Here is a 24,534-nt window from a genome sequence, read left to right on the forward strand (position 1 = left end):
TTTTGACAGTACACTGTTTGCCTAAATTTCAGGACATTTTCTTTTTTTTTTTTTAATATTTTTATTATTATTATTAATTTTGAGAGAGGAGAGAGAGAGAGAGAGAGAGAGAGAGAGAGAGAGAAGGGGGAGGGAGGAGCAGGAAGCATCAACACCCCTATGTGCCTTGACCAGGCAAGCCCAGGGTTTTGAACCGGCGACCTCAGCGTTTCCAGGTCGACGCTTTATCCACTGTGCCACCACAGGTCAGGCAGGACATTTTCTACTAACACATACTGAGTACATTCATTTAGCACAGACACACCTCCACATGGGGCCTGCGGACAGAAGCGTGTCCAGGCCCCAGGAGGCCGGGACATCGTGAGGAGCTGTCAGCCATCCTCACTCAGCCCTGAGGAAGGAAGTCAATGTCCTAAGTCTCACTTCAATAAATCAGCAAGATAAAAATGAAAGACTGCTGAGAAGGTGTGCCATGCAGGGACTGTCCCCCGGTCAGTGGACACCAGCCAGCGTTCACCCAGGGCTCTGTCCAGGCTCCGGTTGCACTCGGTGAAAACTGCACCTCACTGGTCAGATGAGCTGGCTGCCCAGCACTGCATCGGGGTGCCTCGGAGGGAAGGTCACAGAGCAGGGTTTCCTCAGCTCAGACGGTGCCAGTAAGTTCTGAAACTGCTTCGATCCGTCCAAGCGCATGGAAAGGACATTTAACCCACAATACATTCACTGAAGCTGCGCATGAGCTCACACATCCAAAAGCCACAGAGTTTAATAACTACTTCAGTGGGCGCTTGCTATTAGAACAACCGTGACAGCTTTCCATAAAAGCGGCCCAATTTTAATGACTGTAGCTCGACCTGAACACAAAAGCCAAGTCAACAGTGAAAAGCACTGTGACTATGAACCAGGAGAGGGCTGGTGCTTGCCATTCAGATTATTTTCTACTGGTCCTGGGTATTCAGAGTGGAAGTCAGCAGCTGGAAGTCTTTCTTTGAAGAACAGTAACAAATTGGCTTTTTCTTCTTTACCAACTTCAATCCTCATGTTCTCTTTGCTTAAAACTGAATGGAAAGATTTAATTCTTTCCCTCTCATCTCAGCTTCCAGTGCCTCCACACCTGGTGCGTCCTGGGCACAGCTGTGGCCTTTTCCTTCCCCACTTCCTAAGGGTTCCATTTTGGCACAGGGAGTGAGGGGTGTGGGTCAGGTTACAGGTCTACACCCAACCTGAATGCAGGGCCCCTCTCTGCAAATCCTCTCGTATGAGAGAACAGAAGTAGGAACCCAGCAAACAGTGGTAATTCTTTCTCCAACTTTAGTATTTCAAATGCACCAAAATGGCCCCCTTCCTGGGATTTACAAAGGGACAAACATTAGACAGAAAGATTGCAAGAACAGCAAACTGCAACATTTGTTAATGAGTTATACATCAATTTCCCAGCCTGAACTGAAATAACTTGATTAACAAGTTATTTAAGCAAATTAACAAGAATGACAGCTTGCAGGGTTGGGGCACACCGTCTATAAGATACTTTTGTCCAGTTGGCACAGCCACTGTCCATTTCCCACGAGGATGTCACTCTAGCTCAGTCCATCCAGAGCCAGCTGGGAAGTGGCTGCTGGTCTCTCAGCAGGGCGTCCTCATCAGAGCCAAGTGCACGCAAGCACATGTGTGTGAGCCCGGCCCATTCTCACCGACTATTTAGGAATGTAAAGCACGCTCACCTCATTTTCATAAAACAATTCACTTTTGTATGATATACCCTCTTTACCTAATCATGTCCTAAGGATTTCTAACCTGCCTTGAACCGACGAGTGTATCACTCCTTTGCAACCCCTGTCAGTGCCGCGGTCTCTGACCCTTTGCTCAGGAAGTCAGAAAGGTCAGTGTGCTGGAAACCAGACTCTCTTAATACGTCAATTAAATCTGGACTATAGTTTCTCTGTTTATATTTGTTAAAAATCATCGGGGTAAAATTTTATTTGAAAATTTACATTCCTCTAAGGAAGTCACAAAATAATGAACTTAAAGGGAAAAAGCTATCATTTTGCTTTACAAGGTAGAAACTTAATGTTTAGGGTCAGAACTGAGACCCTAAACGTGAGGATAGTCAACAACAAAGCTGATATACCATTCCAGAAATTCTGAAAATTAAAAAATTAAGAAAAAAGTTCCACTGAACCGAGACTACTGAACCGTGTCGCTGACACGACACTTGATCACTGAGCACCAGAGCCTCCTCCGCGGAAGGAGGGCAGGCCACGCCCAGCCCTGTGCAGCGCAGACCGAGATAAAATCAGTGCACAAGACTGAGACGCCGTTACCTCCCACGTCGTCGCTGCTGGGGGCGCTCTCAGAATCCGTGAGGCTGAGCGGCTCTGGCGGGGCAGGAACGTAGCCCTCGGGAGGCAGTGCCACCGTGTAGAGCCGCCGGGCGGGCGGGGTCTCAGTGCCGCCACCTGCGGGACGAAACGGGCACAACAGGGACTGGTCAGCGCTGCGGTGTCCTCATACTGACCTCCGACTACAGTCACTGGGACATGACACCAGCTCATTAAACTCTGCCACTATTCCAACACGGACTTCAATACACTAAGCACGTTGCCAGCAGAGTCAACTATACATGCAGCCAGGAAAAGAACCATTTATAATTATTTAAGTTCCCGTTAAGTTACTTATTATGTAAACTTCTAGGTTTTTATAATATTATATAAAAACAGAACAATTTCATACGCAGGAAAAATACTCCACATAACATACCTGTCATTATTACATGAATCTCAACATTTTGGTGGCATAATCTGGACCTTTCTCTCCCATGTGCTTACAACCCATGTACACTGTGTGTCTGTGTACATGCAGACACACACACACACACACACACACATCTTAATGGAGTCATGCTCACATATCTTATTATAAAACCCGAGTATAGTCAATAATATTGCAGTAACTATGTGTGGTGCCAGGTGGGTATTTGAAATATTGGGGAATACTTTGTAAAGTACAATACTGTCTAACTGCTATGCTGTATACCTGAAAATAATAGAAAATAACACTGAATGAAAATTGTAATTAAAAAACATAAAAAAATACATTTCACTTAAAAAACGATTTCCCCATTGAGCTGAGGGGGTGGGGAAGAAGGAAGAGAGAGAATTATTAACTACTTGTCCCCTGAGTTGTTCCCTCCAGGTGTGTACTCACTGGCTACCTCTCATATGTATATGCCCTCACTGGGGATCGAACCTGCCAACTTGGTGTGCTGAGATGACGCTCCATCTACTGAACCACCCAGCCAGGGCCACATTTCACTTTCTTGGGGCTAAGATGCAAGAGGTCTAGTTCTCGACTTAGTCTGAACCACCCTCAGAGGCTCATTACAGTCACCTGGCTGGAATGAGGGCAGAGTGGAGACACCCACCACACAGATCTTTCTTGTAGAAGAACATCAACATTTGATCATTTTTCATGGAATATGTCTGGAAGCTTTTCTTTTTTATTTTTCTTTTTTTTGTATTTTTCTGAAGCTGGAAACAGGGAGGCAGTCAGACAGACTCCCGCATGCGCCCGACCGGGATACACTTGGCACATCCACCAGGGGGCGTCGCTCTGTTGCGACCAGAGCCACTCTAGCGCCTGAGGCACAGGCCATAGAGCCATCACCAGCACTCCGGCCAACTTTGCTCCAATGGAGCCTTGGCTGTGGGAGGGAAAGAGAGAGACAGAGAGGAAGGAGAGGGGGAGGGGTGGAGAAGCAGATGGGCGCTTCTCCTGTGTGCCCTGGTCGGAAATCAAACCCGGGACTTCCACATGCCAGGCTGATGCTCTACCACTGAGCCAATTGGCCAGGGCTTTGGAAGCTTTTAATAAGATACACCTTTTTTTTTTTTTTTTAAGATACACCTTTCTTAATAAGAAAGTGAGGCCCTGGCCAGTTTGCTCAGTGGTAGAGCATCTGCCCCACGTGTGAAAGTCCCGGGTTCGATTCCCGGTCAGGGCACACAGGAGAAGCGCTCATCTGCTTCTCCACCCTTCCCCTCTCCTTTCTCTCTCTCTTCTGCTCCTGCAGTCAAGGCTCCATTGGAGCAAAGTTGGCCCGGGCACTGAAGACGGCTCCGTGGCCTCCGCCTCAGGCACTAGAATGACTCCAGTTGCAATGGAGCAATGGCCCAGATGGGCAGAGCATCGCCCCCTGGTGGGCACGCTGGGTGGATCCCGGTAGTGCTCATGCGGGAGTCTGTCTCTTTGCAAACCTCCCCCACCCTGCTTCTCACTTTGGAAAAATACAAAAAAACCAAAACAAAACAAAACCCCAAAAAACCCGAAAAGAAAGTGACATAGAACTAGGACTGTCCTTGCTCCCTGAACCGTCAGGATGAGTTAGGACCCCATCCAGTCGGTGCTGCCTGAAAACCTTGTCCTCCATGTCGCTGTCCCGGACATCATTTCACAGGGCCTGCTGCTCTGTCAGGTCAGCAGCACAGGGCCTCCCCCCCCCCTCCCCCCCTCCCCTCCCCTCCCCTCTCCCCTCCCCTCCCCTCCCCTCCCTAGGCTCAGCTGCTGTATCACGCCCTCCCACCACCCAGAGCTACTGCGAGTCTTCCTCCCTCCTCTTCCTCCCTCTCATCAAGTTTTCCTCTCCAGTCCAGTATTTCAGAGCTTCAAACATGATGTGATTTCTCCAGTCTTAGAGCAGAACAAGCCCCTGGTTCTCACTGCCTGTGCACCCCATCAGCACCCTTTGACCCGCTAATGGTTCCACTGGAAACTAACCACAAATCTCTGGTCACTGAGGCTTCCAAATTTTGCCAAATACACAAAAATCATTACTTCTCTGTCATAGTTAACAGCTAATTAAATTACCAGGACTTTAAAATCCCTTATGCGCTGTAGAAACGAACACATCTTCAGAGGATTCCTCTTATTGTATATTTACTGGACGGGTGCTGCAATGACACGGCTCACAGACGTGTGGGGAAGCCTCCCAGGTGTCCTCCAGACCGCTGTGTGCCCTCCGACAACGTGCACCACTTCCCTGTCTCTGTGAGCCCGGCAGCAAGCTGTCTACACCACTGGTTTTCAACCTTTCTGCACTTGGGCACTGATGAAAATAAGAGAATCATTTTGGGGATTGCTAAGGCAGAAATCACTCTGAGCATAAGTGGATTAGACTAAGATCACTGGGTCTATAAGCTTCCTATAAATCAGGGTGGCCACTCTTCTGCAGACCAGGAAGAAATTTCTGGCGGACTGGTCCGAGGACCAGTGGTTGAACACTAATCTACACTGTTGACGTGTGCAGCCTTCCCCAAGGCAGGTGGCCATCCTTCATCCAGCCAATCTCCTGCTAGTGGACATGCAGACCTTCCACAAGCTCTTGCTAGACTGAACGATGCTGTAAGGAATAATCTTGACGTCCTGTTCCCATACCTGAACTTCAGGTGCATGTAAAACTGCTGCAGTTGTGGCTGCCGAGCCCTGTGTGCACCTGTAACCTGGCTGGATGAATGGACTGTTTTAGGAGACGGTGAGAAGGGTTGCTTCAAACAGCCTGGCCTGAGTGCTCACCCGGTACCCCCAACATGTGTTAGCAGATTTCTCATCTATGACAATCTGACACATGAAAAATGCAGTCCTAATACAGTTTTCACTCGCGCTTCCTGTTTTCACAGATGGATACCTTTTCTGCTGCGAGAGCCACTACTTGTCTGTCACTCTCCTGTGCCCGTTTCTCTTTTTTTTTTTTTTTTTTTTTTTTTTTACAGAGACAGAGAGAGAGAGAGAGTCAGAGAGAGGGACAGATAGGGACAGACAGACAGGAACGGAGAGATGAGAAGCATCAATTAACAGTTTTTCGTTGCGACACCTTAGTTGTTCATTGATTGCTTTCTCATATGTGCCTTGACCAGGGGGCTACAGCTGACCGAGTAACCCAGAGGTAGTCAACCTTTTTATATCTACTGCCCACTTTTGTATCTCTGTTAGTAGTAACATATCCTAACTGCCCCCGGTTCCACAGTCATGGTGATTTATAAAGTAGGGAAGTAACTTTACTTTTATAAAATTTATAAAGCAGAGTTACAGCAAGTTAAAGCATATAATAATAATTACTTACCAAGTACTTTATGTCAGATTTTTGCTGTTTGTCAGAATAAATCTTTATAAAACAACTTAACTACAGTTAAATCTATCTTTTTATTTATACTTTGGTTGCTCTGCTACCACCCACCATGAAAGCTAGAATGCCCACTAGTGGGCGGTAGGGACCAGGTTGACTACCACTGGAGTAACACCTTGCTCAAGCCAGCGACCTTGGGTCCAAGTTGGTGAGCTTTGCTCAAATCAGATGAGCCTGGCCCTGGCCGGTTGGCTCAGCAGTAGAGCGTCGGCCTGGCGTGTGGGGGACCAGGGTTCGATTCCCGGCCAGGGCACAAAGGAGAAGCGCCCATTTGCTTCTCCACCCCCCCCCTCCTTCCTCTCTGTCTCTCTCTTCCCCTCCTGCAGCCAAGGCTCCATTGGAGCAAAGATGGCCTGGGCGCTGGGGATGGCTCCTTGGCCTCTGCCCCAGGTGCTGGAGTGGCTCTGGTCGCGGCAGAGAGATGCCCCAGAGGGGCAGAGCATCGCCCCTGATGGGCGTACCGGGTGGATCCCGGTCGGGCGCATGCGGGAGTCTGTCTGACTGTCTCTCCCCATTTCCAGCTTCAGAAAAAATACAAAAAAAAAAAAAAAAAAAAAAAAAATCAGATGAGCCTGCGCTCAAACTGGCGACCTCGGGGTCTCGAACCTGGGTCCTCTGCATCCCAGTTTGACGCTCTATCCACTGCACCACTGCCCGGTCAGGCCACTTTCTCTTTTGAGTTGTTGCTCATTTTCTTTAAGTGGGAGGAGGGGAGGTAGACAGACTCCCGCCATGAGCTCCAACTGAGATCCACCAGGCAACCCTGTATGGGGCCCATGCTCGAATCAACTGAGCCATCCTCAGTGCCTGGGGCTGAGGCTTGAACCAACCAAGCCACTGGCTGCGGGAGGGGAAGAGGGAGAGAAGGGTGGAGAAGCAGATGGGTGCTTCTCTTGTGTGCCCTCACTGGGAATTGAACCCAGGATGTCCACATGCCCAGCTGACGCTCTATCCATTGAGCCAATCAGCCAGGGCCAGCATTTTGATTTTTAATTCAACACCATTACAGTTCACAGTGCCTTATAGACGCTTGCTGAAAAACACTGGAGTTTTTGCAGAAAGACCTCCCCTGGAGGATCAGGAACAAGTTTAGAGAGACAGAAGTGATTCCTAAGAACGGAAATGGGCTCAGCAGTGGACACTGAAACCCTCTGGCACGAGCTTGCAGCCATCGGCCCGCCCTCTCCCTCACCGGCCATCAGCGCCCGTGGAGAGCGCCTGCCTTGACAACTGGGGACGTAACACAGAACCGCCTCAGAACCACATTTAGGAGGAGGAGGGAGTGCTTATTTTTAAACAGTTTTAAAAAGTGGAGAGTCATCACTCTGGGCGAGAAGACACGTGGCAGAGGGACAGTCCCTCATGCAGAGCAACAGTGGTTAGTTATCCTCCAGGAGGAAACCGGCCTGGCCCTGTGGCACGGACTTCGGGCTGAGGAATGACCACCAGGCAGAAGGCGCCAACAGTCCTGTTTGTCCTCCTCCAGCCTTACTGCTGGTGGCCAGTCACCATTAAAGCTGTCGAGTGGAAAGGGGAAGAAAATGCAAACAGACCCTAAACACGTTTTCCAAATGACAGGAACACGGGTCAGTGAGATGTGGAGAAGAGGCAGTCGCAGCACCCGCCACCTGAATAGTATGTGTTCTCGCGCAGCAACAAGGCACCACATCCCGGGCCTCAGACACCGGACATTTCTCAGCCCCAGGGGCTGGAAGGTTGAGAGCCAGGTGTGGGCAGGGCTGGTCTTCCAGCCTCTCCTCCCTGTGTGCCCACACAGCTGTCCCCGTGTGCCTGAGGCCCACCCCTCCTCCCACAAGGGCCCAGCCCCCTGCACTTGGCCCACCCTGAACCTGCACCTCCTCCGGAAGCCCTGCCTCTAGACACAGCCAGTCTGAGGTTCGGGGCTGCAGCGCTGACGTGTGTCTTTCGGAGGACAGCCACCCTGAACCTGCACCTCCTCCGGAAGCCCTGCCTCTAGACACAGCCAGTCTGAGGTTCAGGGGCTGCAGTGCTGACGTGTGTCTTTCGGAGGACAGCCACCCTGAACCTGCACCTCCTCTGGAAGCCCTGCCTCTAGACACAGCCAGTCTGAGGTTCGGGGGCTGCAGCGCTGACGTGTGACTTTCGGAGGACAGCCACCCTGAACCTGCACCTCCTCCGGAAGCCCTGCCTCTAGACACAGCCAGTCTGAGGTTCAGGGGCTGCAGCGCTGACGTGTGTCTTTCGGAGGACAGCCACCCTGAACCTGCATCTCCTCTGGAAGCCCTGCCTCTAGACACAGCCAGTCTGAGGTTCGGGGGCTGCAGCGCTTACGTGTGACTTTCGGAGGACAGCCACCCTGAACCTGCACCTCCTCTGGAAGCCCTGCCTCTAGACACAGCCAGTCTGAGGTTCGGGGGCTGCAGCGCTGACGTGTGACTTTCGGAGGACAGCCACCCTGAACCTGCATCTCCTCCGGAAGCCCTGCCTCTAGACACAGCCAGTCTGAGGTTCGGGGGCTGCAGCGCTTACGTGTGACTTTCGGAGGACAGCCACCCTGAACCTGCACCTCCTCTGGAAGCCCTGCCTCTAGACACAGCCAGTCTGAGGTTCGGGGGCTGCAGCGCTGACGTGTGTCTTTCGGAGGACAGCCACCCTGAACCTGCACCTCCTCTGGAAGCCCTGCCTCTAGACACAGCCAGTCTGAGGTTCGGGGGCTGCAGCGCTGACGTGTGACTTTCGGAGGACAGCCACCCTGAACCTGCATCTCCTCCGGAAGCCCTGCCTCTAGACACAGCCAGTCTGAGGTTCGGGGGCTGCAGCGCTGACGTGTGTCTTTCGGAGGACAGCCACCCTGAACCTGCATCTCCTCTGGAAGCCCTGCCTCTAGACACAGCCAGTCTGAGGTTCGGGGGCTGCAGCGCTGACGTGTGACTTTCGGAGGACAGCCACCCTGAACCTGCATCTCCTCTGGAAGCCCTGCCTCTAGACACAGCCAGTCTGAGGTTCGGGGGCTGCAGCGCTGACGTGTGACTTTCGGAGGACAGCCACCCTGAACCTGCATCTCCTCCGGAAGCCCTGCCTCTAGACACAGCCAGTCTGAGGTTCAGGGGCTGCAGCGCTGACGGGTGACTTTCGGAGGACAGCCACCCTGAACCTGCATCTCCTCCGGAAGCCCTGCCTCTAGACACAGCCAGTCTGAGGTTCGGGGGCTGCAGCGCTGACGTGTGTCTTTCGGAGGACAGCCACCCTGAACCTGCACCTCCTCTGGAAGCCCTGCCTCTAGACACAGCCAGTCTGAGGTTCGGGGGCTGCAGCGCTGACGTGTGTCTTTCGGAGGACAGCCACCCTGAACAGAGGTATTCTTTCAGAAGCAGAAGCACAGCTGACAGCATCAATTGCTCCTTAAGATTAGTGCGGATGACCTTGTCTTTTATCAACCGGTTTGTGGACCCGAGGGCTGCTACGGGATCGTCTGTGACTCCCTGTGACCTGCAACGCTTACCTGTAGACGGGGGAGCACGCCTGCAAGGCCCCTTGTCAGGGGCCACCTTCTCGGGAGGGGCTTCGGAGGCCACAGGCAGCGCTGCCCTCTTTTCCTGGCCGTGTGGATCATGAGGAAAAAGTCTCTTCAGCACTTTCTCAACAAACACTAAAATGCAACCAAATGACAGGCAAAAAGAGAAGAAGAAATTATTTAAGGGAGTCTTACCTAAATGCACACAGAGTTTATTTAAAACGACACATTCTAATATTAACACCAGAAAGCAAAGCGACTGACCTACAGGACGCCCCCAGCACTGCCCCACAAGACCCCTGGCTGCCTGCAGCTGACCGTGTCCCCAGGTCCCGTGGGCAGGGGTGGGGCCGCCTGGGAGCCTGAGCCCTGGCCGTCAGCACGTCTGCACGTCGTAGAGCCCTGGCCGTCAGCACATCGTAGAGCCCTGGCCGTCTGCACGTCGTAGAGCCCTGGCCGTCTGTCCGCACGTCGTGGAGCCCTGGCCGTCCGCGCGTCGTGGAGCCCTGGCCGTCCGCGCGTCGTGGAGCCCTGGCCGTCCGCGCGTCGTGGAGCCCAGGCCGTCCGCGCGTCGTGGAGCCCTGGCCGTCTGTCTGCACGTCGTGGAGCCCAGGCCGTCTGTCTGCACGTCGTGGAGCCCTGGCCGTCTGTCCGCACGTCGTGGAGCCCTGGCCGTCTGTCTGCACGTCGTGGAGCCCTGGCCGTCCGCGCGTCGTGGAGCCCTGGCTGTCTGTCCGCGCGTCGTGGAGCCCTGGCTGTCTGTCTGCACGTCGTGGAGCCCTGGCCATCAGCACGTCGTGGAGCCCAGGCCGTCTGTCCGCACGTCGTGGAGCCCAGGCCGTCCGCGCGTCGTGGAGCCCTGGCCGTCTGTCTGCACGTCGTGGAGCCCTGGCCATCAGCACGTCGTGGAGCCCAGGCCGTCTGTCCGCACATCGTGGAGCCCTGGCCATCCGCGCGTCGTGGAGCCCTGGCCGTCCGCGCGTCGTGGAGCCCTGGCCGTCCGCACGTTGTGGAGCCCTGGCCATCCGCGCGTCGTGGAGCCCTGGCCGTCTGTCTGCACGTCGTGGAGCCCAGGCCGTCTGTCTGCACGTCGTAGAGCCCTGGCCGTCTGTCTGCACGTCGTGGAGCCCAGGCCGTCTGTCTGCACGTCGTGGAGCCCAGGCCGTCCGCGCGTCGTGGAGCCCTGGCTGTCTGTCCGCGCGTCGTGGAGCCCTGGCTGTCTGTCTGCACGTTGTGGAGCCCTGGCCATCTGCACGTCGTGGAGCCCAGGCCGTCTGTCCGCACGTCGTGGAGCCCAGGCCGTCCGCGCGTCGTGGAGCCCTGGCCGTCTGTCTGCACGTCGTGGAGCCCTGGCCATCAGCACGTCGTGGAGCCCAGGCCGTCTGTCCGCACGTCGTGGAGCCCTGGCCATCCGCGCGTCGTGGAGCCCTGGCCGTCCGCGCGTCGTGGAGCCCTGGCCGTCCGCGCGTCGTGGAGCCCTGGCCATCCGCGCGTCGTGGAGCCCTGGCCGTCCGTGCGTCATGGAGCCCTGGCCGTCTGTCCGCACGTCGTAGAGCCCTGGCCGTCTGTCTGCGCGTCGTAGAGCCCAGGCCGTCCGCACGTCGTAGAGCCCAGGCCTTACATGGTTCTTAAGAACGTTCCAATCCTTGACACATCCGTTTCTGCCCACGCAAGCGCCCATGTGGGCCAGCCCTGCCCAGGCCCACTGGTTCTGGAGCAGAACAGTCCAGGGGCTGTGGTCCACAGCAGGGCTCACCCTGGCCCACGCTGTCTCTGCGCCCTGCTGGCAGGACCTCAGGTTTGGGGAGCACGGCAGGGGAAGCACAAGAGCTGGGGTTCAGAACACCACCCGGCAACACCGCCCACCAGGCCTGGGACGGGCGCTGCCCACACCTCTGCCCGCACCACACCACATCCCTCAGGCTGCCCTTCCCAAAACGAACCCAGCTCCCAAGGCACAGACGGGTCACTTCCTGTCTCAGCTGCTCTCCTAGGAGGCAGGCTGTCCCCTCTCCCAGGTGGACAGTCCTGACAACGTTCCCCGGGACCCTGAGTTGGATTATGAGGTTAGGGTTGCGCCTGTCACCACTGGGCACCTTCTGGACCTCAGCTTTCCCATCCACATGCAGGCCTGAGAGGACAGCGGGCGTGGCTCACACCGACTCTCCCTCGGCGCACAGTTTGCTCAATACCACACTTCCTCCCCTCGCTCTGACCACCGCTAAGGGGCTGCCACCTCCCAGTGGCTGAGTTCTGACCCCTACTCCAATGGCAGATACCCCAGTCTGCACCACCTGGTGTTCCTACTGACCTTGCCCCTCCTACACCATGCCTGTGTACCTGCCCCGATCCCTGGTCAGGGCACCACTGGCTCCTGGGCCAGTCCGGGCCTCGCCCCTACGTTCCAGCAACATCCCCACCCTCAGTGCTGGTCGGCCTGCAGATGGGTCCTCACCCCTGCTGTGCCCCGCCCTTTGGTGGGCCCACCACCATGTCCACAGCCACGGCTACTTTCCAGCACCGGGAGCAACTCCAGGCTCACTGTGTCCTTATTCTGCTGATAAATATGCACGTCTCTCTCAGCTACCACAATTTGAGGCACAAAGTCTTTTAAAAAAGAATATGATGTTACCCTGACCCAGTGGTGGCACAGTGGATAGAACGGGGACTGAGGACCCAGGTTCCACACTCCGAGGTCACCGGCTTCAGCGTGGGATCACAGACATGACCCTGAGGTCGCTGGCTTGAACAAAGGGTCACTGGCTCAGCTGGAGCCCCCTGCTCAAGGCACATATGAGAAAGCAATCAATGAACAACTAAGGTGCTGCAACTGTAAGTTGATGCTTCTTACCTCTCTCTCCTTGTCTCTGTCCCTGTCGAACCATCTCTCTCACTTAAATATATATATATGTGTGTATACATATATATGATTTTAATGTTTTAAAATCAGCTTTAAAAGAGCAACATGTAACAAGCAAAATTAAATGATCAATAATTACCTTCCACCACTCTAGCTGGAAGGGCCATTGATGCATTTCACATTACCCAGTACGTGAGACCATACGCGGGTGTTAAATGGAGAATGAGACTGGGGCACGCTGCAGCACTTGAAGCTAACGTCTGAACAGTTGTCCTGAAACAAGTATTCAGTGCTGTGCCCTCACAGAAACAGCAGCTTTGCACTTCTACGGGACAAGGTGGCCGCAAAGTGCTGGTGGTCATACGGAGTCTCCTACCGCTAGAAGGAGTCTGTAGTTTATTTAAACAGAAATAACAGCTAGTTTAGAGCAGAAAATCCACCGTACCACCACCTGGAACCCTCACTGTTTCGGCGAGCCAGAGTTTTGAGGGAAATGAGCCCTTGTGAACTGCCCGGTGGATCCACAGACACGGACTCAGCCCTGTAAACAGACAGGTTTCCAGCTCAGCGTCCATGGTAAAAGCTGAACAGAAACAGACACTAGCTTTTCAGGATGCGGAACACAGTGAGGCACCCCTTTTTAAAAGCCTCTGTCATTTCTGGTTTGTGGAATGTGCCTCGGGGGGGGGGGTGCACGCCTACTGCAGATGCAGGCTAGCAGATCAGTCTGAGTTTCCAAGTGCTCAGACACAACAAAGAGCAGACAGAGCGAGGCCCCTGGTTCTGGAAGGCAGCTGGGTGTCACACAGCTCTGTTAAGAGCCACCACATGGCCCTGACAGCCGGGCGCCAGCCCGCCTTCTCCTCAAAGCTCAGCCACACGTCCTCTCCCAGCAGCAAGAGCAGCTTAACCTGAAGCTCTGGGGTCAAAGAGCAATCACCAGGGGATGGACGTGGAGGGCCACCTGGAAGAATGACCACCAGGAAACAGACACGGTCCCCTGTGGGTGGGCAACAGGATTCAAGACTGAGACACACCAGCCCGGACACGAAGAAGACCAGAGCACTGTCCCCTCGTCACAGGGGAAGGAAGTCCTCCTGATGAGAGCTTTCCGAGAGGGCTGCCTACACTGCTACTTCAATTTAAAGATATCAGCAAATATGACACTTTCAGTAAAGGGTTCTTTGGAAATTAGACACCTAGGACAAACTGCAAATATATAATCTCAAAAGGAGAGAGCGAGTTTGAGCGTTGATGGGAAATCTATTCAATTCTAAGCTCTTCTTAGATGCAGTTACTTGATTTAAAAATCTAACAGTTGGGTATAAAAAGGAAGAGTTTGTTCCATTTTTCACAAAGGTGTTATGTTTCCTGTTTGCTTTGCTGTGGGACGTGGTGGAGTGTCTGACAAGTTCCTGGTGGGAAGAAGGTAGAACAGGTAGGAATGTGCTACAGCCTCTGCTCACTCCCAGCCCGGGAAGTCTCCATCGGGGCAACTCGGGTGCCTGCCATCTGAAACGGCTGCTAGGGAAAAGAAATGGAAACAGGACCTTTCTCTTCTGTAGGCTTCCTCTCTGACACAGCAAAGGAAGAGAAGATTGCGTGGCAGAGAAACAAGCACCTGAGACCACTGGGTGAGCCGCCCCATCGTGGCATGAATACATGTATATTTTTAATTGACTTGAGAGAGAGAAGCATCGTTTTGTTGTTCCATTTATTTATCCATTCAGTGTGGATTCTTATATGTGCCTGGTCTGAGGGCTGAACCCACAACCTTGGTGTATTGGAATGACGCTCTAACCAACTGAGCTACCCATCCAGGGCCTCATTGTCTTGAAAAGTTCACTTTGACCCATAGTAGCACATGTTCCCCTCAATATCTGTGCATAAAATTTACTTGATTTAAAACTGGGTCAGAACCCTGGCTGATTGGCTCAGTGGTAGAGCGTTGGCCTGGTGTGTGGAAGTCCCGAGTTTGATTCCCAGCCAGGGCACACAGGAGAAGCGCCCATCTGCTTCTCCACCCCTCCCCCTCTCCTTCCTCTCTGTCTCTCTCTTCCCCTCCCGCAGCCAAGTCTCCATTGGAGCAAAGTTGGCCTGGGCGCTGAAGATGGCTCCATGGCCTCCGCCTCAGGCACTAGAATGGCTCTGGTTGCAACAGAACAACACCCCCAGATGGGCAGAGCATCGGCACCTAGTGGGCATGCCAGGTGGATCCTGGCTGGGCACATGTAGGAGTCTGTCTCTCTGCCTCCCCTTTTCTCACTTCAGAAAAATACAATAAAACCCCCACCAAAAACAAAAACAAAAGCAACAAAAAAAACTGAGTCACATGGGAATGTAAATTAGTACAACCACTATGGAAGAAAGTGTGGTGGTTCCTCAAAAAATTAAGAATAGAACTTCCATATGACCCAGCAATCCCTCTACTGGGTATATAACTCCAAAACTCGAAAACATTGGTACGTAAAGACACATGCAGCCCCATGTTCACTGCAGCATTGTTCATGGTGGCCAAGACATGAAAACAACCAAAATGCCCTACAATAGAAGACTGGATAAAGAAGATGTATATATACACAATGGAATACTACTCAGCCATAAGAAATGATGATATAGTATCATTATGACAACATGGATGGACCTTGATAACATTATACTGAATGAAATAAGTAAATCAGAGAAAGTTAAGAACTATATGATTCTATACATAAGTGGGATATAAAACTGAGACTCATGGACGTAGATAAGAGCATAGTGGTTACCAGGGGGAGGGGAAGGGGGAGAGGAAGGAAGGTGGGGGAGGGGCATAAAGAGAAAAATATAAGGTAACAGATGATGATTTAACTTCGGGTAGTGGGTACACAACACAATCAAATGTCCAAATGATGTGGAGATGTTTTCTCTAAATCTATGTACTCTAGTTGATCAATGTCACCCTGTTAAATTTATCTAAAAAAAAAAAAAAGCTGGGGGCCCTGGCCGGTTGGCTCAGGGGTAGAGCGTCGGCCTGGTGTGTAGAAGTCCCGGGTTTGATTCCCGGCCAGGGCACACAGGAGAAGCGCCCATCTGCTTCTCCACCCCTCCCCCTCTCCTTCCTCTCTGTCTCTCTCTTCCCCTCCCGCAGCCAAGGCTCCATTGGAGCAAAGTTGGCCCGGGCGCTGGGGATGGCTCCTTGGCCTCTGCCCCAGGCGCTGGAGTGGCTCTGGTCGTGGCAGAGCAACGCCCCGGAGGGGCAGAGCATCGCCCCCTGGTGGGCGTGCTGGGTGGATCCCGGTCGGGCGTATGTGGGAGTCTGTCTGACTGTCTCTCCCCGTTTCCCGCTTCAAAAAAAAAAAAAAAAAAAAAAAGCCGGGGCCCTGGCCGGTTGGCTCAGTGGTAGAGTGACAGCCGATGTGTGGAAGACCTGGGTTCAATTCCCGGCCAGGGCACACAGGAGAAGCGCCCATCTGCTTCTCCACCCCTCCCCCTCTCCTTCCTCTCTGTCTCTCTCTTCCCCTCCCGCAGCCAAGGCTCCATTGGAGCAAAGTTGGCCCGGGCTCTGGGGATGGCTCTATGGCTTCCACCTCAGGAGCTAGAATGGCTCTGATTGCAGCAGAGCGACGCCCCAGATGGGCAGAGCATCGCCCCCTGGTGGGCGTGCCGGGTGGATCCCGGTCGGGCGCATGCGGGAGTCTGTCTGACTGCCTCCCCGTTTCCAACTTCAGAAAAATACAAAAAAAAAAAAAAAAAAAAAAGCTAGGTCACACCTCACATTCCTTCCTCTAACAGATGCTGCCCCTCTAGAGAGCCTCTGGCAGGGACGCGGCTGGGGATGGAGCTCGTTCCTCCGTGACTCTGTCCTCATGCACGTGAACCACTGCCTCTGAGGATTAACGAGAGGAGAGCTGCTGTGGAGACGCGGGGATGAAGCCAGCCCACACTGTGTCTCCCAGGGCGATGCTAACCCAGCAGTGCAGTGCTGCTCACAGGAAACAGTGCAGGAAGAGACCACAAACACTGGCAGACAACCCGGACTCCGGGGATTTCATTGAGAGAAAAACACACAGGACAACAGGGTTATCACACACCTTTTAGAGTTTCCAATGACCAGACTTATGCATGGAAAAGTAATATTATCTAGAATTTGACATAAGAGTTGGCTGGCTTTTTGAAATCATATTTAAAGAAGAAACTGCTACTGAAGACCAGAAATAGACATTAACAGAAACTTTTGCTATAGCATATTTCATGGTGAAAATTGGAGATATCTTCCAAAACCTACCCCTGAACAAACACCCCTCCCCCAACCTGTGTGGTTTTAAAGAGGAGGGAGACCCCATTTCTGTGAGAACCAGCTAGGTGCTCGTGTCTCAGTCCTGACAGCTGGGTGCCTGCTCTAGCAGCCAAGTGTAGTGTATCGTTTCTTATCTGTTCACGTTTATGTGTCTGCTGAGTACCTGTCAGCCTGTCCGCAGCTTTCTGAAACACAATACTCAACATGTACACTGCGTTTTCCCCTTGTGTGAGGTACAGCATGACCTCTGTGGGGACGCAGACCAGAGGAAGAGGCTGGTAACAGCACCGCTCCATTCACAAGGAAAAGCCAGACAGGACGTGGTACAGTAATGATAGCTTCTTCATGGGTTTCGTGATATAATTATAAACGGAAAAGTAATTAGCGAAGATTTAAGTAACAGTTGGCCAATATCTGAAATATTAATTAAAAACAAATAGTACTGAAATGGGACATTAGAGTCTTGCTAATGTGGTGTTCCCATCTAAGTAGTAGATATACACTAATACCCCTCCCCCCAAACTTCAACACTTAAACAGAAAGACTGTGCAATCAGAAAACAAGAAAGAAAGCAGACAGCGTGGTGCCTGTGGGGTGAGGGGCAGTGGCCGCCCGGAGACAGGTGGGTGGTCTGGGCCCCCGTGTTTTGTTTCTTGCCCTGCATGGTGGCCACACAGGCTCATTTACTTTGGGACAAGTCACTAAACTGCACACTTAGGACTTGTATTTTCATGAGGTATATTATACTTCAATTTTTTAAAAAAGCTTGAAAAATAAAAGTTAATGCATTTAACTACAAAAAAGTATTCTGAACTCTGTCCAAAATTTTTCCTTGTAGATTTTTTAGTAGCGTTTACTGTGTCATTAACAGTTCACACCCACACAAACATGTACACATGCAACACAGGGATCCAGAGACTCATGCACAAAGACACAGATATACACACAGACACATGCAGACACACGGCGCATGTGCATAGACACAGACCCCTGTCCCACCACCTCTGCTCTGGGAACGCGAGCAATGGCTGCTGGTCACGGAGAGCCCGCGGTAAGGACCGTGCCACGCTGACCTCCAGGCCCTGAGACACTGGCTGCCCAGCTGGAGTGAGGCTCACTGAAGGTTCGAGCTTGTCCGAGGGTCTGCGGGGCACTAGACGGCTCATGACCCCTTTCCCTTGTTGCCACACCCCAGCTCCCGGGAGGGCTGCACCTGGGAAGGCCCAGCCTGGCATCTGGCAGGAACAAACTGCAACTGGACCACCTGCATACAGCACACATTCCCCAGTCTGACCTCTGCCTGACCAGCCCACCCATGGAGCCAGGTGCAGGCAGGTTAGGGTGGCCTCTCACCAAGGTCTGCAGTGAGAAGAGCAGTGTCATTTCTTAATTGTGACTGATTTTAGAGACAGAGAAAGAGAGGCAGAGGGAAGGAGGCAAGGAGGGAAGGAAGCTCAGCCAGTGTTGCTTCAGCAGAAGTCTCTGCCACGGTCTCGCTAAGAGGGGACAACACTAACACTCTGCTCCCACTATACCTCACACTTTCAAGATTTATTGATCTATCCTTCCAAACACAATGCTCTCAAACAACCTGACTCCACAATTCTGTCACATTTCTTTATATTTTCTAATTTTTCTTAAATGAGAAGCAAGGAGGCAGACTCCCACCGCTACGGGCTGACGCTTTGCCCATTTAGGGCTATTGCTCTGTTGCTTGGCAACTGAGCTATTTTAGCGCCTGAGGTGAGGCCATGGAGCCATCCTCCGCTTGCTCCAACTGAGCCATGGCTGTGGGAGGGGAAGAGAGAAAGAGGGAGAGGAGAGGGAGGGGGAGGCTGCAGAGGCAGATGGTCGCTTCTCCTGTGTGCCCTGACGGGGAATCGAAACTGGGACGTCCAAACCTGGGCCAACGCTCTACCACTGAACCAACCCGCCAGTGCCTTGGTCACATTTCCCAATAGCAAAAGAAGGCTGTTTCAGGGAAGATGTTCCCTGGCTGACTAAACAAGGAAAAGGTTGCATCCATCTTAATTTAGTGAGCTGACAAAGTTTCAAAACATGACCAGGTGTATTCCAGGTGACACAGTAATTTCCTGCACGGGGTAGAACTCTGACCGTCAGAAACAAGGAACGAGGGAGAGAAACAAGGAAAACCTGGTGTGAAGTACAGGAACCCCCAATCAAAACACAGGGAAGCACAAGGGGGTGCCTCCGTCGGCATGAAGACCCCCGTGACAGCCTACATGATGGGCCTGCTCCCAGAACCCTCCACATGTGACTGGGCAGCCTGTCAACCTGCTGACACTGGACTGTGAAACGTACGTGGTGTCACTAGCATCTGTCCCGGTCCATTCTGGGGCCTGACACCTGGCTGTTCAGAATCTGTGAGAGGACCAGTGTGGGAAGCTGACCATGGCCATGACCGGTGGTGATCAAAGCAGCAGGATGCGCAGCTCGATGCTTTTGTAAAACGGAGCCACAGGGGTGGGGGCTCTACTTACTTCCCCCCATATTCTGCCCTGTTGACACATTACTTTCCTTTTCTTATTTTTAGCAAATGCTTATTAACTAACTACAGATACCACTCGGCTTTTCATTTCAAACGGCAAAAAACGCAATCCTCTGTTTTAAATGTACAGAAGGAAAAAAACATCATAGCCTGAACTGATAATCCAAGTAACGTGAGAGACATACCTAAAACCATCCAACTCCTAGAAGAAAACACACAGACAAAGCTCCCTGACGTTGGGCTCGCCAGTGATCTTTTGGATTTGAACCCTGGAGCACAAGCAACAGAAGCAAACAAACACAGGGGAGGACATCAAACTAAAAAGCTGCTGCACAGCAAAGGAAACCACCAAGATGAAACACAACCCGCCGCAGAGAGAAGGAAACCTTGCCACTCGAGACAACAGCGGTGGCCCTAAAGGACAGTATACTGCGCGAAGTAAGAGAGATAAATATCACATCATCGCACTGGTACGTGGCGTCTAAAAAACCAACTAAAACAACGGAAAAGCTAAACTGGCAGAAGAGACGGGGGGGGGGGGGGGGAGGGAGGAATGGGAGAAGGGCTGGAAAGTGACAAACGTCCAGACAGAAGTCCTGCGGTGTCACCTCGGGCGCGTGGCTACGGTGAACGACCCCGCATCGCACCATGCAGGGCTGCGGGGATGGTGGGTCACAGAAGAACCCTTCCTCGGAACCACACGAGGGGCCGGTCCGCCGCGCGGACACGCGCGAGGTCAGGCCGCTGTCACCTGGGCTCGTGCGGCGCGTCCGTCACGCACCCTCTCGGGAAGGCTGGAGACACCTCCTGCGTTCCCCGCGGCCCCGCGCCCCCGCTTACCGTGCCTCCGCACCGCCGCCATGCAGGTACCGCGACCCCCGACCCCTGCGGGGACCGAGGTCCGAGAGCCTCTTCCGTATCCGCCCTGTAGTTCCGCCCACAACAACCGGCGTGCCCAGTCCGGGTCCAGGGTGTCTGCCGCTGGTGCCCATCAATCGCTTCCCGGCTTTGGATTGGCTCTTGAGGGATCTATGGGCGTGGCCTCCAGACGCGTTGCTCGGCGCTTGCTCGGAGAAAGCGACTGCATCTTCGGCGCCCCGGGCAGGCTGTAGGGCGGTCTGGGGCGAGCGGGGTCACCGAAGGGGGTCAGCGGGCCGCAGGGTGGGGCAGGGGCGCGAGCAGGGGGACGCGCCCGTTCGGCGCCCACCCGCCCGGCGTCCGCGGCTCACCGGGGCAAGGCCTCCGCCAGGGGCGCGGCCCAGTATCCCCTCCGGCCCCTCCGTCCTCTCCGGACCTGGGTTTATTGTTTGCTCCCAGCCCCGCTTCTCGTCCTGGGAAGCGTGTTTGTGAGCGTGTGTGTCGGGCTCTGTGCTGGGTGCCGGGCACCCCCATGAGTGGTGAGTGGCAGGTGAAGTGAGACGGACGGCGTACTGCAGGGAGGGCTGCGCTCTGGGGCGGGAGGGGGTCCAAGTGGGGAGACGGGTCAGGAAGCCGCAGAGAAGGCATCTTGAGCCAGGCTGGACGCAGGGGACAGCAGGCGGCTCCTTGTTCCCCCGGTGACTGTCCAGGAGCAGTTCTGAGGCTGTGGGAATAGAGCCCAGTGACTGGTGGGTTAGGGGACAGTGACACGTGGTCAGACGGAAAGCAGACCTCAGTATTGGGGCCAGGCGCTAGGGAGGGCATCAGCTTTATGTTTTCCAGTGGGCGACATGGAAATCGGGCTGGTTTTGAACACAGTGAAATTATCTGACATCTGAAGAAAAGCCCCGAACCACTGTGCCCAGAGTCGATTTTGGTGGAGGAAGCACGGAGACTCGCTGTGTCCCGATGCAGTGAGGAAGACCTTGGTGGCTGGCTAGCAAGGGCAGTTGTGAGAAGTAGTTGGATTTTGAATACATTTGAAGACTAAGCGAAAGAGATTTTTCTTTTTTTTTAATTTTAATTTTTTTTATTTTTCTGAAGTTGGAAACGGGGAGGCAGACAGACTCCCTCCTGCATGCGCCCGACCGGGATCCACCCGGCACGCCCACCAGGGCGATGCTCTGCCCATCTGGGGCGTCGCTCTGCTGCAATCAGAGCCATTCTAGCTCCTGAGGTGGAAGCCATAGAGCCATCCCCAGAGCCCGGGCCAACTTTGCTCCAGTGGAGCCTTGGCTGAGGGAGGGGAAGAGAGAGACAGAGAGGAAGGAGAGGGGGAGGGGTGGAGAAGCAGATGGGCGCTTCTCCTGTGTGCCCTGGCCGGGAATTGAACCCGGGACTCCTGCACGGCAGGCCAAGGCTCTACCACTGAGCCAACCGGCCAGGGCTGAGATTTTTCAATGGTCAAATGTAGGCTGTGGCAGGTGAGGAGTGTGCGATGGCTCCGGGTTGTGGTCTGGGGACAGGAAGGCTGGTGTTTCACAGAACAGAGGAGCTTCTGGGAAGAGCATCCTTGGGGGTGGTGTGCAGTTAGGCATGCTACCTTTGAGGTGCTCATTAGACATGTAAATAAATGTAGGCGTCAGGTAAGCAGTTGAATCTGGTTTTAGAGTTCAGGAGAAAGGCTGAGGAAAGTGATATAGAACTGGGCTTGTCTGCACAGAGGTGGCATTTAAAGCTGTAAGGGCTGCATGTGGACAGAAGTGAACCAAGAGCTGATCTCTGAGGTGTCCTAGCCTGCAGACAGGGAGGCGAGAAGGCCCCGGCTACAGCAATGAGAGGGAGTGGACAGTGAGCTGTTCTGGAGCCAAGTCACAGAAGTCAGCCTGTCTCGAATGATGTCGATGGGTTAAGGTGAGGACGGATCCCAGACAGCTGGCCTTGTCAAGTGCAGGTTATCAGTGACCTTGACTACAGTCATTTTGTTGGAGTGGTCGAGGCAAAAGGTAAGGTTGATGGGAATTCCATCGAGAGAATCACAGGAGAGAAATTTGAGACATTAAATGTAGATCACTCTACAGGGAGTGGGGAGTAGCTGGAGGGTTTTTAAAGATGGAACACACATCCACACCACACACACACACATAATCAAGAGTGTTAAAGGAAAGAAAACAGCACACACACCACATATGCAGCCAGTTTGTGTGTTGAAGTACCTGATGGAGCTGAGATTGAAAAGTGAGTAATGGGACACGAAGGATGTGGTAAAAGGGGCCAAGGACCTGAACAGACGAAGAAGACACATGAGGTAAATAAGCATGTGGAAGGACCTGCCACATCACATGTCCCCAGACAAATGCAAATCACCACCACAGTGAGACAACACTATACACCTATGGGAGTGACCACTTCCAGGCCTGACCACACCCATTGCTGGCAAGGGACGTGGAGCAGCAGAACTTGTACTCACTACTCACGGGGGTGCAAACGGTGCACCTACTTAGGAAGACAGTTTGACTTTCTTACAAAACTAAATATTCTCTTGCCATGCAACTCAGAAATCATACTCCTTGGTATCTACCCGTATGAGGTGAAAACTTATGTCCACAGAAAAACCTGCATATGACGTTAGTAGCAGCTTTATTCGTAATTGCCCAAACTTGGAAGCAACCAACATGTCTTTCAGTAGGTGATGCATAACTGTGGAACAACCAGACGCGCTAACAAGAAATGTGCTATCAAGCCAGGAAAAGACAAGGAGGGACCTGAAATGCCTGAAGCCAGACGATCTGAAAAGGCTACACACTGTGTGAATCCAATGCTATGACATTCTGCAAAGACAGAACTATGGAGACAGTGACAGAGCAGTGGTTGCCTTGGGCTTGTGAGGATGAACTGGCGGGGCACAGAGGGTTTTACGGCAGTGAAACTACCCTGTGTGACAGTGTAATTGTCCAGACCCACAGAATGTATAACACTCCGAGTGACCCTGATGTCCGCTGTGGACTCTGGGTGATGACGTCGGTGCAGGTTCATCGGTTGTAACAAATGTCCCATCAGGTGGGGATGTTGATGGGGCTGGCTCTGCATTTTGATGGGCATGTAGGAAATCTCTGTGCTTTACTCTCAAGTTTTGATGTGAACCTACAACTACTCTAAAATATAAAATATTTTTGCCCTGGCCCGACAGTTGAGTTGGTTAGAGCACTGTCCGAATGTGCCAAGGTTGCAGGTTCAATTCAGGGCACATACAAGAATCAACCAATGAATGCATTCATAATTGGAACAAGAAATCAGTGTTTCTTTTTCTCTCCCTTCTGCTTTCTCTAAAACAGTAGAAAAATAAGTAAAATATAAAGTATTTTTAAAGAGTGAGTGGTGCAGAAGAGAGGGAATCCAAGCTGGATACTGTCCTTGGGTAGGTTGCCTGTGAACTTGCTGTTCTCTCCTTCAAAATCCCCACCAGCCTTCAAGCCTACTCTGGACTTTCTGACCTGACAAAATCTTTCCAGAAAGCACCTAATCTCCTCCAGCACTGTTTCTTTCATCTCTTTCACACACAAACTTCCTGAAAGAGTTGACGAGTCAGTCTCCACTTTCCTCTTCACTCGACTCTGTTGCCCAGTGTGTCCTCTGCACCCAGTTGTGCTGTACCGCTCTAGCTGAAGTCACAGGACCTCTACGTCACCAGTTCCAGTGCATGTGTCAGTAGTCAAGCATTTGTCCTGCGGTCCCCCAGAAGCATCATCAAACCAAGTGCAGAACCAGACCTGGGACTCACTGTGGACCCCTCCCTGCCTCTTCCCCCACATCTCCTCCAGAAAAATAACCCCGCCTGTTCTACCTGCAGCATCTCCCACTTCCCACAGTGTAGCCGTATCTTCACGGTCGCTCAGTGGAAGTTCTCCAGGTGTTTCAAATTTGATCTCCCCAAGTCCACGCTCGTTTCTTCAAAGTTCATGATAAAACACCCATTGACTAGGAAGAGAGGAGAACTTCAACTTGATCAAGGGCATCTACAGAACCGTGCAGTTAACATCACACCGATGAGAAACTAGATGCTTCCTTCCAGTCATCATGGCCCCTCCCATCCCTTCTTTCCCGTAGCAGACTGGAAGCCTTAACTAATGCAATATGACCAGAAAAAGAAATGAAAGATATACAGACTGGGAAGGGAGAAAAAAAATTGTCTTTGTCCACAAATAACATGGTTATCTGGGCAGAACATCTTATTTCATGTCAAAATCCTACATCAAATTTCATTGTCCAGGGGAGGGGTTCCCAAACTTTTTACACAGGGGGTCAGTTCACTGTCCCTCAGACTGTTGGAGGGCTGGACTATAAAAATAACTATGAA

At 52.7% G+C, this 24,534-nt stretch overlaps 1 protein-coding gene across 2 annotated transcripts in view; it reads right to left on the reverse strand.

Annotated features, from left to right (window-relative positions):
* ERICH1 (glutamate rich 1) overlaps nucleotides 1–20,252 on the reverse strand; it is a 30,077-nt gene extending 9,825 nt beyond the window's left edge. For both annotated transcript variants that reach the window (XM_066236551.1, XM_066236552.1), the window contains exons 1-3: nucleotides 20,160–20,252; nucleotides 9,663–9,809; nucleotides 2,322–2,456 (exon numbers count right to left, since the gene is read on the reverse strand). In XM_066236551.1, the coding sequence (XP_066092648.1) occupies nucleotides 2,322–2,456; nucleotides 9,663–9,809; nucleotides 20,160–20,181 (304 nt within the window). In that variant the 5' untranslated portion in view covers nucleotides 20,182–20,252. The remainder of the gene's footprint in view (nucleotides 1–2,321; nucleotides 2,457–9,662; nucleotides 9,810–20,159) is intronic.
* Between the last annotated feature and the right edge of the window lie 4,282 nt (nucleotides 20,253–24,534).

This window comes from Saccopteryx bilineata, chromosome 6 (assembly GCF_036850765.1).
Source record: "Saccopteryx bilineata isolate mSacBil1 chromosome 6, mSacBil1_pri_phased_curated, whole genome shotgun sequence".
NCBI classification, from domain to species: Eukaryota; Metazoa; Chordata; class Mammalia; order Chiroptera; family Emballonuridae; genus Saccopteryx; species Saccopteryx bilineata.